The sequence below is a fragment of the Girardinichthys multiradiatus genome, chromosome 15 (assembly GCF_021462225.1).
Source record: "Girardinichthys multiradiatus isolate DD_20200921_A chromosome 15, DD_fGirMul_XY1, whole genome shotgun sequence".
Lineage (NCBI taxonomy): Eukaryota > Metazoa > Chordata > Actinopteri > Cyprinodontiformes > Goodeidae > Girardinichthys > Girardinichthys multiradiatus.
Genome location: NC_061808.1, coordinates 26,530,075 through 26,543,466, shown reverse-complemented (window position 1 = coordinate 26,543,466; position 13,392 = coordinate 26,530,075). Strand labels below are relative to the sequence as shown.

The 13,392-nt window shown below is 41.0% G+C and overlaps 1 protein-coding gene across 3 annotated transcripts in view; it reads left to right on the top strand.

Moving 5' to 3' along the window:
• Positions 1–13,392, top strand: part of atad2b (ATPase family AAA domain containing 2B) — a 118,385-nt gene that overhangs the window by 24,778 nt on the left and 80,215 nt on the right. For 2 of the 3 annotated variants that reach the window (XM_047387894.1, XM_047387892.1), the window contains 10 exons: positions 6,210–6,379; positions 6,551–6,582; positions 6,673–6,820; positions 7,094–7,193; positions 7,298–7,427; positions 11,743–11,886; positions 11,986–12,061; positions 12,192–12,293; positions 12,551–12,662; positions 13,239–13,354. In XM_047387894.1, coding sequence (XP_047243850.1) covers positions 6,210–6,379; positions 6,551–6,582; positions 6,673–6,820; positions 7,094–7,193; positions 7,298–7,427; positions 11,743–11,886; positions 11,986–12,061; positions 12,192–12,293; positions 12,551–12,662; positions 13,239–13,354 — 1,130 coding nt within the window. The remainder of the gene's footprint in view (positions 1–6,209; positions 6,380–6,550; positions 6,583–6,672; positions 6,821–7,093; positions 7,194–7,297; positions 7,428–11,742; positions 11,887–11,985; positions 12,062–12,191; positions 12,294–12,550; positions 12,663–13,238; positions 13,355–13,392) is intronic. The other variant, XM_047387893.1, reaches the window with a different exon arrangement.

The following is a 13,392-nucleotide window of genomic DNA, read 5'->3' as shown; positions in this document are numbered from 1 at the left end:
AATCTAATAGTCTCATCATTCCACTGAATTCTAACTAGGGAAGCTGAGTTACTGGTACAAAACAGCTTTAATCCACATTTTCAGGTGCTAATAATATATTGCTTTTACTGGTACTGAAGGTGAACTAAGTAATAACAGTCCATTGTAGTCTAATTAAGAAACTGGGTCATCGGTGTAAGAGCAGCTGAAGTCCAAATTACTAATAATATTTGGTTTTCGCTGGTAATCCTTCTGATAAAACTAAAAAGTAATGAAATACTAATAATAATTGGCTTTTGCTGGTAATCCTTCTGAGAAATCTGAAAATCTATGAAAAGTAATGAAATCACACATTTAGGTAAAGTAGTCTCCATTGCTGTTCTTGAGAGCCCACCATCCTCCATGTTTTAGGTTGCTCCCTGCTCCAATCACCCTGATTAAAATGAATGGGTCATTAACAGACTTCTGCATAACTTGGTGGCATGCTGGGTCGGTAATGCAGTATTCTGAATTAGCTGTGTAGGAGCAGTGTGGCATGAATGTCATTCATTTTAGACTTTGACTTATTTAAACCTTTTCTGTTTTCATTGTGGAAAGCTAACACAAACAACTTCAGTGAATTTGACGAAGAAACAAGAAATGGGTTCACTCGTTGAATTTATTGTAGATTTTCCCTAATCCACATAGGGTCAAAATTATATAAAGAGATTCTTATACATGCAGACAGTCTGATTAAGATTTGGTTAAATGTCCCAGAGCAAGGTAATTTTTGTAGTTATCAAAACAGCCCTGGTAAAATTTCCTGCTTAATATTTGATCACACCTCTTACTAGAATTGGTAGAGCTAATTTAAATGGGCTGGTTTCCTAATAATGACCTGGCTTTTAACAATAATTAGCAAACATATAGTAGGGTTGAAGTCCGTGTGGTCCCAAAGGTTTAATTTTAGTCTCCTTTATCTTTTCCAAGAACAGTTTTAATGTGTTTTTAGGACCATTGTCCAAAGTTTCACTCATCTGAGTCAAACTATCACCCTCTGATGACAAAAAATAGTCAGGATCTTTAGGAACAACTCAGAAACCACCAAGGGTCAAGTCAGAAGATGCTGGAGGACCAGGGAGTTTCATCTCCAATACCTGATAGTTTTCCCCCTTCTGCCTGAAACCCAGTGCTGACCAACTGGCCCCATCTTCACTCATACCTCTACAAGTATGTGTTAACCACAGATGGGTACCTTTCACGTTTGAACCGATACGGTACTGATGCCCGGTACCTGGAAATCAGTATTGGTTGTCAATAGTACCAATTTTCAGGACTTTTGTGTCTATGTGCTTATAAATGTTAATTAGTTTAAAAATCTCCAAAACATTTTATTTGACATATTTATTTCTTAATATATAAACTTTATATCAAAACAACATCCAGCTGTTTGTATTGTGACATCGAAGTGGTTTCACAGATTTCAACATGAAAACCCTTAACTGACTACGCAGTGTTTTTTCTAAATAATGCACACATTAAATCCCAGCTTCACATATTCCTATTTCTGACCTTTCCCCTCTGGAAAAATGGTGTCATGGGGGTCAATGGAGGGCAAATAAGTTTTAAACAAATGAGCAAAAGAGGATGGAGTGAAAATAAATAAAGGTATACTGTTTTACAAATTGAAGTATCACAAACTACAAACGAAAGTGAAGCAAACTTCATTGTTGTGATTTACATTTACTGCTTATCTTCGTTCCTTGTGCAGTTCTTTTTCAAGAACACCAACATATCAACTTTCTCGGGCAAGAGCCGATTCTCCTCCACACTGGCCTTACACTTTAAGTCACAAATATTACAGCGAGCGTAATCTGCATCGCATTTTGAGAAGTGGAGCCATACTTTATATCAGCCATGGTTTGTTGACTGTACCAGCGGCTACTGACTTCATCACGCTCTTGTGCGTGCAATGCTGCGTTCATGTCCGGCATGGAAGATCGCCCACTCTTCCACTATCAGTTGTCAAACATGGTGTTGGCAGCGTCATAATGAGGGTGTGTTTCACTGCCAGTGGTACTGATGAAACAAAATAGGTGGAATAATAAAGAAGGACTCCCAACGTTTAAGTTTTACAAACAATAAATTCAAAAATCTGGACTATAATTCAATTCAATTCAAAAATACTTTATTAATCCCAAAGGGAAATTAGAAGGTTTCCTCAAAGAGCCGTTGTAGATGCTGATGGTTGTGGGCAGGAAGGATCTCCGGTAGCGGTCTGTCTTACAGCAGATCTGAAGAAGCCTCTGACTGAAGACACTCTGTTGTTGTAGGACAGTCTCATGAAGAGGATGCTCAGGGTTCTCCATAATGTTCTTCATTTTATGAAGAATCCTTCTTTGCACAATGATCTCCAGAGGTTCCAGAGGAGTCCCCAGAACAGAGCCGGCCTTCTTTATCAGCTTATTGAGCTTTTTTAAGTCCCTGGCTCTGATGCTGCTTCCCCAGCAGATGATGGTAGAAGAGATCTCACTCTCCACAACAGACTTATAGAAGATATGCAGCATCTTGCTGCAAACACCAGATGACCTAAGCTTCCTCAAGAAGTACAGTCTGGTCTGTCCCTTCTTGTAGATGGCTTCACAGTTGCCTCTCCACTCTAGTCTGTAGTCCAGGTGAACACCGAGGTATTTATACTCCTCCACCACCTCCACCTCTTCTCCCATGATAGAAATAGTTTTTGACTTATTTCTGTTTCTCTTAAAATCTACAATCATCTCCTTTGTTTTAGTCACGTTCAAAATGAGATGATTGTTTCCACACCATGCCACAAAGCGGTCCATCACCTTCCAGTACTCAGCTTCTTGTCCATCTCTGATACACCCCACGACTGCAGAATCATCCGAGTATTTCTGCAGATGACAGGAGTCTGTCTTGTACTGGAAGTCTGAGGGGCACAGAGTGAAAAGGAATGGTGAGAGTACAGTCCCCTGTGGTGCTCCTGTGCTGCTGACTACCTGGTTAGACTCATAACCCTTCAGTCTCCACAAACTGTGGTCTGTTTGTCAGGTAGTCTTTGATCCAGGGGATTGTTGAGGCCTCCACCTGAGTCTTCTGGAGTTTCTGACAAAGCAAATCAGGTTGGATTGTATTAAATGCACTGGATAAATCAAAGAACATGATCCTCACAGTGCTACTGGCTTTGTCCAGATGACAGTGGGTTTGTTGAAGCAGGTGTATGATGGCATCTTCAACTCCAACTCCACAGCGATAAGCAAACTGAAGGGGGTCTTGATAGTTTACTGTTTGCTTACTCAGGTGGGCCAACAGGAGTCTCTCTAGGACCTTCATGATGTGAGATGTTAGGGCAACATGTCTATAGTCATTGAGGACTGATGGGTGAGTTTTCTTTGGTACCGGAACAAGACAGGAGGTCTTCCACAACACCGGAACCTTCTTCTGGGCCAGGCTAAGGTTGAAGAGGTGCTGCAGAATCCCACAGAGCTGCTCTGCACAGGCCTTCAGGACTCTAGGGCTGACACCATCTGGACTTGCAGCCTTATTCCGGTTCAGTCTTTCCAGTTGCATCTTCACCTGACTTGAGACACACAGGTGGAAGGGGGAAGCAAAGGAAGCATCAGCATCTTCTGATATGGTTGAAGGCAAACATGTAGAAGCAGAAGGGTCTAGGGCTGAGGTGGAAGACAAAACATTTGATGTGTTACTGGACAGCTATGGGTCCTGTGGGTCAAAGGAGGGTGGGATGTCTGTTTGGCTGTGAGCAGGAGAGGAGGATGCTGAGCTTGTTTCTGAACTGAACCTATTGAAGAATGTGTTCAGTTCATTAGCTCTGCCCAGACCTCCATCGGTCTGATCATCCTTCTGCTTGAAGCCTGTGATCTTCTTCATCCCTGACCACACATCTCTGATATTGTTTTGCTGGAGCTTGCTCTCCAGCTTCTTCTTGTACACCTCCTTGCTGTCTCTTATCTTGACTTTAAGTTGCTTCTATAAACTCCTCAATAATTCTCTGTCTCCCTCTCTGAAGGCTCTTTTTTTCTTGTTATGCAGGTGTTTCAGGTCACTAGTGATCCAGGGTGTGTTATTGGGGAAGCATCTTTTGGTTCTGGTGGGGATGATGTTATCCATACAGACGTTTATATAGTCGGTTACACACTCAGTCATGCCATTGATGTCCTCTCCATGTGGCTGACACAGTGCGTCCCAGTTTGTACCCTCAAAGCAACCTTGCAGGGCTTCTTCAACTTCCTGTGACCATTTTCTCACAGTCCTCTTTATTACAGGTTGCCTCTGAACAAGGGGCTTATATTTCGAGCAGAGAAATACAAGATTATGATCTGATTTGCCTAGAGGAGGTTGTGCTGTAGAGATGTATGAGTCCTTGACATTTGCATAAAACAAATCCAACGTTTTGTTTTCTCTGGTAGAGCAGCTGACAAACTGTTGAAACGTTGGAAGTGTAGCAGAGAGTGAAGCATGGTTAAAATCACCAGAAATTGCCACTAAAGCATTGGGCTTTGTGTGTGTAGCTTAGTAACAACTGAGCTGATGGCATCACATGCAGTGTCGGCAACAGCGGAAGGTGGAACGTAAACTGTTGCCAAAATAACACTGGTGAACTCTCTGGGTAAATAAATGGCTTCACAGTTGCATCTCCACTCTAGTCTGTTGTCCAGGTGAACACTGAGGTATTTATACTCCTCCACCACCTCCACCTCTTCTCCCATGATGGAAATAGTTTTTGACTTATTCCTGTTTCTCTTAAAATCTACAATCATCTCCTTTGTTTTAGTCACGTTCAAAATGAGATGATTGTTTCCACACCATGCTACAAAGCGGTCCACCACCTTCCTGTACTCAGCTTCTTGTCCATCTCTGATCCACCTCACGACTGCAGAATCATCCGAGTATTTCTGCAGATGACAGGAGTCTGTCTTGTACTGGAAGTCTGAGGGGTACAGAGTGAAAAGGAATGGTGAGAGTACAGTCCCCAGTGGTGCTCCTGTGCTGCTGACTACCTGGTTAGACTCATAACCCTTCAGTCTCACAAACTGTGGTCTGTTTGTCAGGTAGTCTTTGATCCAGGAGATTGTTGAGGCCTCCACCTGAGTCTTCTGGAGTTTCTGACAAAGCAAATCAGGTTGGATTGTATTAAATGCACTGGATAAATCAAAGAACATGATCCTCACAGTGCTACTGGCTTTGTCCAGATGACAGTGGGTTTGTTGAAGCAGGTGTATGATGGCATCTTCAACTCCAACTCCACAGCGATAAGCAAACTGAAGGGGGTCTTGATAGTTTACTGTTTGCTTACTCAGGTGGGCCAACAGGAGTCTCTCTAGGACCTTCATGATGTGAGATGTTAGGGCAACAGGTCTATAGTCATTGAGAACTGATGGGTGAGTTTTCTTTGGTACCGGAACAAGACAGGAGGTCTTCCACAACACCGGAACCTTCTTCTGGGCCAGGCTAAGGTTGAAGAGGTGCTGCAGAATCCCACAGAGCTGCTCTGCACTGCACATCAGGACTCTAGGTCCTGAAATTAAAAGCCAGGTCCATTCTAGTAAACCAACAAATTTAAATGAACTCCACCAAATCTGCCAAAGAGACCAGAAATATGCCAGGCATTAATGGTAGCTTTAAAAACTGCAATTTCCACGCAGCTTGCTGGGGAATATTAAACAGCAATTTATTGAGGGATTTAAGATCACATTTTAGCCTGTGTATTAGAGAAAATTCACAGTGCATTCAAGCATCTCTTCCCATTTCTTGTTTTGTTTACTTTTAAATAATAAGCTTGTTTGTGCAAGTATTCCACCCTGTAAAAAAGGGCCATTCAGACAAATAAATGCCCAAAATTAAAATAGGACAGACCTTCCTCCCTCTGGTAGTACAGGCAGTTTCCTGTGACAGCAGTGAAATATGCATCAAATATCAGTTGTGAAGTTGGACCGTGAAGGGCATGTGCATTGTGTTATTTAAATAATACACACAGCTTGGTTTCAAAGTGTCTTGGCAGTGTTTATACAATATTACTTTATGTCTTATGTCTTTTTTTGTTATTTTTCAGATCTCTTTAGTTTTAAGACTGATTGACATGACTTTTTTTCTTCATCTAATAAGAAAATATTTCAAATGTTATATCCTTTTTTGTATAAAGTTTTCCTTCCAAGTCTTGTGTTATCTCCTTTGCTTTCTGTTTAGCCTTTGTTTTTCATGTGTTTACACAGCAGAAGGAGCCCAGCAGTGATGCGAGCAGTCCCAGCAGCCCACGGTTGGCGCCTCCTGCCAAACGAACACGCCGGCAGACGGCCTCCGAGCCAAGCTCCAGTGACACTTCCCCATCCCCCCAGGCTAAGGGCCAGAGGGTCAGCTGGGGCTTGCCCACCTACCGCACCCGGTCAGTGGTTTGGATTTGTTTATCGTAAATTAATTTCCAGTCTATGTGCACTTAATATCCAGCCACAGTTTTCTCAAATCTCTTGGATTCAGTGGACCAAGAAAGGATAAATACAAAAAAAAAGTACCTAACAGATGTCATATATATATTTTAAATTTGTTCTCTTTCCAGGCTGTCTTCTCGCATAATGCAAAATGGGCACGGTAATTAAGACCTCTTTCATTTTTTCCAACTTTATGCATTCAGAAAGTATGCATTAAAAACTGAATCTGTTTGATCTTTTGATTGTGCAGCCCATATGAATCACAGGAGTGAGGAGAGTGGAGGGGCTGATCACTCTCGTATGAATGGCCACGTGGAGCTGAAGAGGAGCTGCCGGGTGAGGAAGAGCCAATTTCAACACCTCAATCAGAGCCTTCTGTTCGACCAGCTGGTCAACAGGTAGCTGGCAGTCATACTTTTGAAACCTTACTTTACAATGCTGTATCAGAGAGTGGGGAAGCTGGAAATGTGGAAACATAACAACAAAAACATGTAGTGTGTCTTATTGAAGAATAAGATGTTAGATCAATTTCTAAATCTGTGATAGCAAATCAAAGTTCTCTGGTATTTTGAGTTGAGTTGGGATATCTGAGTGTGTGTTTGCTGAATATTGGTGACTTACGCCTGATACGCTTAGTTTGCCATCCACTGTTTCTTTGTGTCTGCGTGAAGCACTGCTGAGGCTGTTCTTCAGGAAATGGACAACATCACCAGCATCAGGCAGAACCGTGAGCTGGAGCGACTTCGTATGTGGAATGGAGAAACCGAGGAGGTGCTGCTCTGTGACCAGAAAAAAATAGCATGAACTCAGACTGTAAAGTGAACACAAGTGGTAGAGTTGATTTATTTTATTTACGTTTTTTTTGCTTCTCTCAGGAAAATATGGACATGTATTCTCGGGTGAAGCGCCGAAAATCTATGCGTAGAAGCACTTATAACATGCCTGCACACCACAAAGCCATGAGCAAGGATGAGGAAGAAGAAGAAGAGGAAGAAGGGACTGAAGGTACATGTAACAATACATAAATCACGCAATGGAAAACATTAGGCATGTAGAAACAATTAGATTGTTGTCCTTCTCTGGATCAAGCAGAAAGAATAGGAGTGTCATGATACATTCTATTTATGTTTGGCTTCACATTGTTGGAGCTTTGATTAGAGATGCACAGAGAAATCGTCCAGTGATCAACATATCACAATTTGATCGGCCTTGACAGGAGACTGGCTGGTTAGAAACTCAAAAATCTGATCTTTTTGCAGTCTGTGAATGTACCATATGTAAGGGCTGCCAGGTTTCACTGTGGATGTTGTTACTGAGTGAAGAATAGTCAAAGTTAGTTATTTTTAGTATCGCTGAGTTGTTTAAAAATGCAGTCAAGCGATGTAAGACGCTATTTAAAAGGGAGGCATTTATGGGAAGAAACTTGTGCCATCAGAAACTGAATTTAAATTGCTCAGACTGAATCTGTATTTGTGTAATTTGAAATGAAATGCATTGGTTTGAAAATGAATTTCAATAAACTGAAACTGAATTTAATGGTTTGAAACTAAATTCATCTGCTTTTAAAATGTATTTCGTTATATTAAAAATTCAGTTTGACTACTTTCACTTTCAGGTCTGTAATTCAATTTCAGTTCCAAAATGCCTTTTTTTGTGTCACACATCCGGGTCCTTGAGGATAGCCACAGATTAATCAAACACAGATTCATCGATTTACGTTTCACATCAGGTTAAACTTCCTTTACGGCATGTTGAGCTTGAGCAGTGCAGCATACATGAGCTTAGCGGGTGTCAATCACCAGGTCAAATGAACGTCTATAAGAAGCGTCATGTAAACAAATGATGGTCATACACTAACACTTATGCTACCTGTAGCTATTAGCTAAACATGCCAGATTAGCATAGTGTGCCACCGGTGTTACATCGGTCTGCGTTTCTCTTGCCCTAAGCTCAATGTAACTTCTGTTGCCTAGCAACCGTGTTAGCATGAAGCGCAGAGCTGTGATGGTTAATAACGCTGTCTCTGCTGTAAATGACTACACGGTTTTTATTTACCCTTTTACATTTTGCTCATGGCTTATAATGCTGTTTTGTTTTAAAATGTTATTGTTTTATGATCTTGTTCATTAGTCGACCATTTAAAATGTTGAAAATATTTTTTGTGTTCATAGATATAAAAATCTAACACTAGATAAAATACATTGATGACAAATACCATTTGTTTAATTTATTTGTAAAACTTTCAACAACTTAAACACTAACATATTAACTTTAGGAACAAAGTTCAAAGCATAATAATAAAAATAATTATTATTATAATATATAAACCAACATTAATATTAGATTTCATCTGACTGAATTATATCTGTTTAACTTCCATTCATTGGGGAAACCCAGTGGGATTTTGAAAACAACGTGCGGGGAGTTAGCTGTTCTCTCGGGGTTTAGCGCACCTCAACCACCCGGTCAGCTGACAGCTGGCGAGGCGAGCCGGCTGCTGGGGCAGCGGACGAACACATCGACGCATTTGCGTAATTAAGCATATCTTGATAAACTGATCAGATATTTTAGGTTTAACAACTACAGGGGTTGGACAATGAAACTGAAACACCTGTCATTTTAGTGTCGGAGGTTTCATGGCTAAATTGGACCAGCCTGATAGCCAGTCTTCATTGATTGCACATTGCAACAGTAAGAGCAGAGAGTTAAGGTTCAATTAGCAGGGTAAGAGCACAGTTTTGCTCAAAATATTGAAATGCACACAACATTATGGGTGACATACCAGAGTTCAAAAGAGGACAAATTGTTGGTGCACGTCTTGCTGGCGCATCTGTGACCAAGACAGCAAGTCTTGTGATGTATCAAGAGCCACGGTATCCATGGTAATGTCAGCATACCACCAAGAAGGACGAACCACATCCAACAGGATTAACTGTGGATGCAAGAGGAAGCTGTCTGAAAGGGATGTTCGGGTGCAAACCCGGATTGTATCCAAAAGACATAAAACCACGGCTGCCCAAATCACGGCAGAATTAAATGTGCACCTCAACTCTCCTGTTTCCACCAGAACTGTCCGTCAGGAGCTCCACAGGGTCAATATACACGGCCGGGCTGCTATAGCCAAACCTTTGGTCACTCATGCCAATGCCAAACATTGGTTTCAATGTTGCAAGGAGCGCAAATCTTGGGCTGTGGACAATGTGAAACATGTATTGTTCTCTGATGAGTCCACCTTTACTGTTTTCCCCACATCCGGGAGAGTTACGGTGTGGAGAAGCCCCAAAGAAGCGTACCACCCAGACTGTTGCATGACCAGAGTGAAGCATGAGGGTGGATCAGTGATGGTTTGGGCTGCCATATCAAGGCATTCCCTTGGTCCAATACTTGTGCTAGATGGGCGCGTCACTGCCAAGGACTACCGAACCATTCTTGAGGACCATGTGCATCCAATGGTTCAAACATTGTATCCTGAAAGCGGTGCCGTGTATCAGGATGACAATGTACCAATACACACAGCAAGACTGGTGATAGATTGGTTTGATGAACATGAAAGTGAAGTTGAACATCTCCCATGGCCTGCACAGTCAGTCACCAGATCTAAATATTATTGAGCCACTTTGGGGTGTTTTGGAGGAGCGAGTCAGGAAATGTTTTCCTCCACCAGTATCACATAGTGACCTGGCCACTATCCTGCAAGAAGAATGGCTTAAAATCCCTCTGACCACTGTGCAGGACTTGTATATGTCATTCCCAAGACGAATTGATGCTGTATTGGTCTACACCATACTAATAAATTATTGTGGTCTAAAACCAGGTGTTTCAGTCTCATTGTCCAACCTCTGTAGATTCTCGTCTAAAAACATTGTAAAAGTTCAGTTGTTTCACAGAATGTCCAATATGTCCAATTTTATTCACAGCTTTTTTCTGTCCTCCGGCCTTTGCTACTTCCGTTTGAACAATTTACTTCGACGAATGAATTATGGGATAGGGTTGGCCACGGAGGATACACTGGACCCATCCTTCAAATCTGGGCATAAGAAGGACGCATTTTTTGGAACCTAGGAGATTGGACAGCATTCGTCGCCTCATCCAGGACATTATCGGCCTACAAATGCGTCCTTCAAAGGATGCAGTCCTGAATTTTGACACAGCGATAGTGAATGACATTTGTGAATCAGTAAATCTGTCTTTGATTAATCTCTGGCTTCAAGAACCCGGATGTGTGACACAAAAAAATTAATTTTGGAACTGAAATTGAATTTCAGAGCTGAAAGTGAAAGTCATCAAACTGAATTTTCAATACAAAGCAAAGCAAATTTCAAAGCAAACAAATTCAGTTTTAAACCATTATATTCAGTTTCAGTTCAGTGAAATTCATTTTCAATCCAATGCATTTCATTTCAAATTACACAAATTCAAATTCAGTTTCTGATGGCACAAGTTTCTTCCCATAGGCGTTTTCTGTACGACCTGCTGAGGCACGTCTGCACTTCGTCAGATACCTAAATCTTCTAAAATTAGCAATGGCGGGTGAAAGCTTTTACAAAAACTGGAAATCTACCACAAAATTCAGATTGCTGCATCTCTAGTCTTCACAAGTAAATTAAAGGCTTTCACAGACCCAGAACTGTGATATACCAAAACTCATTTCAGGTGAGAATAAGTGTTTTAGTTTGTGAACTAGAACCGTTAAAATTTAGCCCAGATTCCTTACAAACTTTGATTCACATGCCAACTTCAGTCTCTTGTCTATAGGCCTCAAAGAATGAACATCATCTCATAGTAATAAAATGAATTTAACAAATTGTAAAATATTTAAAACAATATTTGTGCAGTTTAGAGTATTTTAGATCAAGTTTCCCCAGTATGGGTCGAATTAGGAATGAGCTTTAGCAACATTAGCCCCTCGCAGTGGCATCATGATATTACAGGGCTTCGCAAACATCTCATCTGTTTATCTGTCTCTTTTTTTATTTCAGCCATAGACCCAAAATTCTGCTATCCTATCAAAAATAACTGTTGATAAAGTAAACTAGTTTAGCAAGTCCAAGTCATGCTAACAGCAGCGTAAAAGTGTGGATTATTTTGTTATACCTCTAAAAGATACGGTAGTGGAAATTGGTATTACTTTGCATTTTTGCCAGTGTTTGATCTGTGTGAGTTACCAAAGGCAGAAAGTATCAGCTTCTTTTGGATTTTGCTTATAATAAGGCAGAATCTCGCTCGGTGAAAGGGTCTTTTAGTCATGTTCTTAAATGCGAGAACTTGTAATCTCCCATTCGAGTCTTATTTGATGTTTATCGTCACTTTGTGCTTTCAGAATCTCACTGCGAAGAAGAGGAGGATGAGGATGCAGAGGATGACGATGAAGGGGACGAAGCTGAAGAGGTGGGGGAGGAAAACGATAGGCCGTACAACCTGAGGCAGCGCAAGACTGTGCAAAGATATGAAGCTCCACCTATCGGTACTTGCTTTTATAGATTTTCAAAGCTCACCTTGTAATTCTTAGCTGTTTAAGTGGGTTGTTGTTTAAACCGCCGTCGCATTGTGTTTGATGTTTCAGAGCCTGTGAATAGAAAACAGAGCAACCCCTCACTTTTTGACACGCACAGATCCCCAGCAAGAAGAAGCCATATTAGGTGGGCAGCGATTAGGGAAAAAATCTACACAGCTTAACATTCAAGCAGCCCATCATTAATATGACTAAAACTCTGTGGATATAACACTAAAAAGAAGCAGTATTAGACCTAGTTTGTTACACTTTTCCAGAGTGAAGAAACATGCCATTCACAGCAGTGACACCACCTCATCATCTGATGAAGAACGCTTTGAGCGAAGAAAAAGCAAGAGCATGACTCGGGCGAGGAACAGGTGTCGACTTGTTTTCTTCTACATACCTTTTTATTTTCATTGCTTTGTGCTACTTTTATTTCCAAATTTAGAATAACAGAAAGACTGCGAGTTAATATCTGTAGCCTCGATTGTTGTTTTTTTCCCGTTATATTTCAAACCCGGGCCATAATCAGTGGAAATGAGTTTTTCTTTAATCGTGTGACGAGCAAGTTGGATTATTTACACTTCTCTCACCGAGGTATAAATACTTAGTACAGGTGGGTTTGTCTCAACAGATGTTTACCCATGAACTTGACAGCTGAAAGCTTGGCCAGTGGCGTGCTGCGTGATAGATTTAAAGTGGGCGCGAGCTTGGCTGATGTGGACCCCATGAATCTTGACAATTCGGTGAGTCAAAATACCAGCAAATCAACCTCAGCTGTAATCTGGAAATGTACACGTGTTAAGGCATACACAACCGTTTGTTCGCGTTGTGACACTGTACAACCACAAACTTTATTTTCCTTGTGGATTTTATGTGATAAAGAAAAACAAGGTAGTTGCATTATTAGTAGGCGAAAGGGATGCATTAAAGAATCTGAGAAGTGTGCATATGCTTTCAGGCCCCTTTACTTCAATTTACTTAAATACAATCCAGTGTTAACAATCAAAATTCAACACAGTATTGACAAAATGGGGGTGAAAATATAGGCATGCCGCAGTTTAGCTTTAAAATTTTATTTGAAAACCTAGATATCATTTTCCTTCCACTTCCCTCTGTCAAATAAAATCTCCCAATAAAATGTAGTGAAAAGTGGATAATCTTTTGGGAATAAAAACTTTAACAACAGACTGTATGTTCTGCTACTGAAATTAATCTCTTTATTTTCTTAGAGATGTGAAATGCAGTAAGACGTGGCTGGTTGGGTCAAAGTCTGTGGCTGACTTTCATATGTTGTGCAATATGTCTATACATCTTCGTAGGTGAAGTTCGACAATGTGGGTGGCCTCAGTAATCACATTCAGTCACTAAAGGAGATGGTTGTGTTCCCTCTGCTCTATCCTGAGGTCTTTGAAAAATTCAAGATTCAGCCTCCCAGGTGAGAAGAACTCAGATGTTGCTCAGTCATTTGTATCA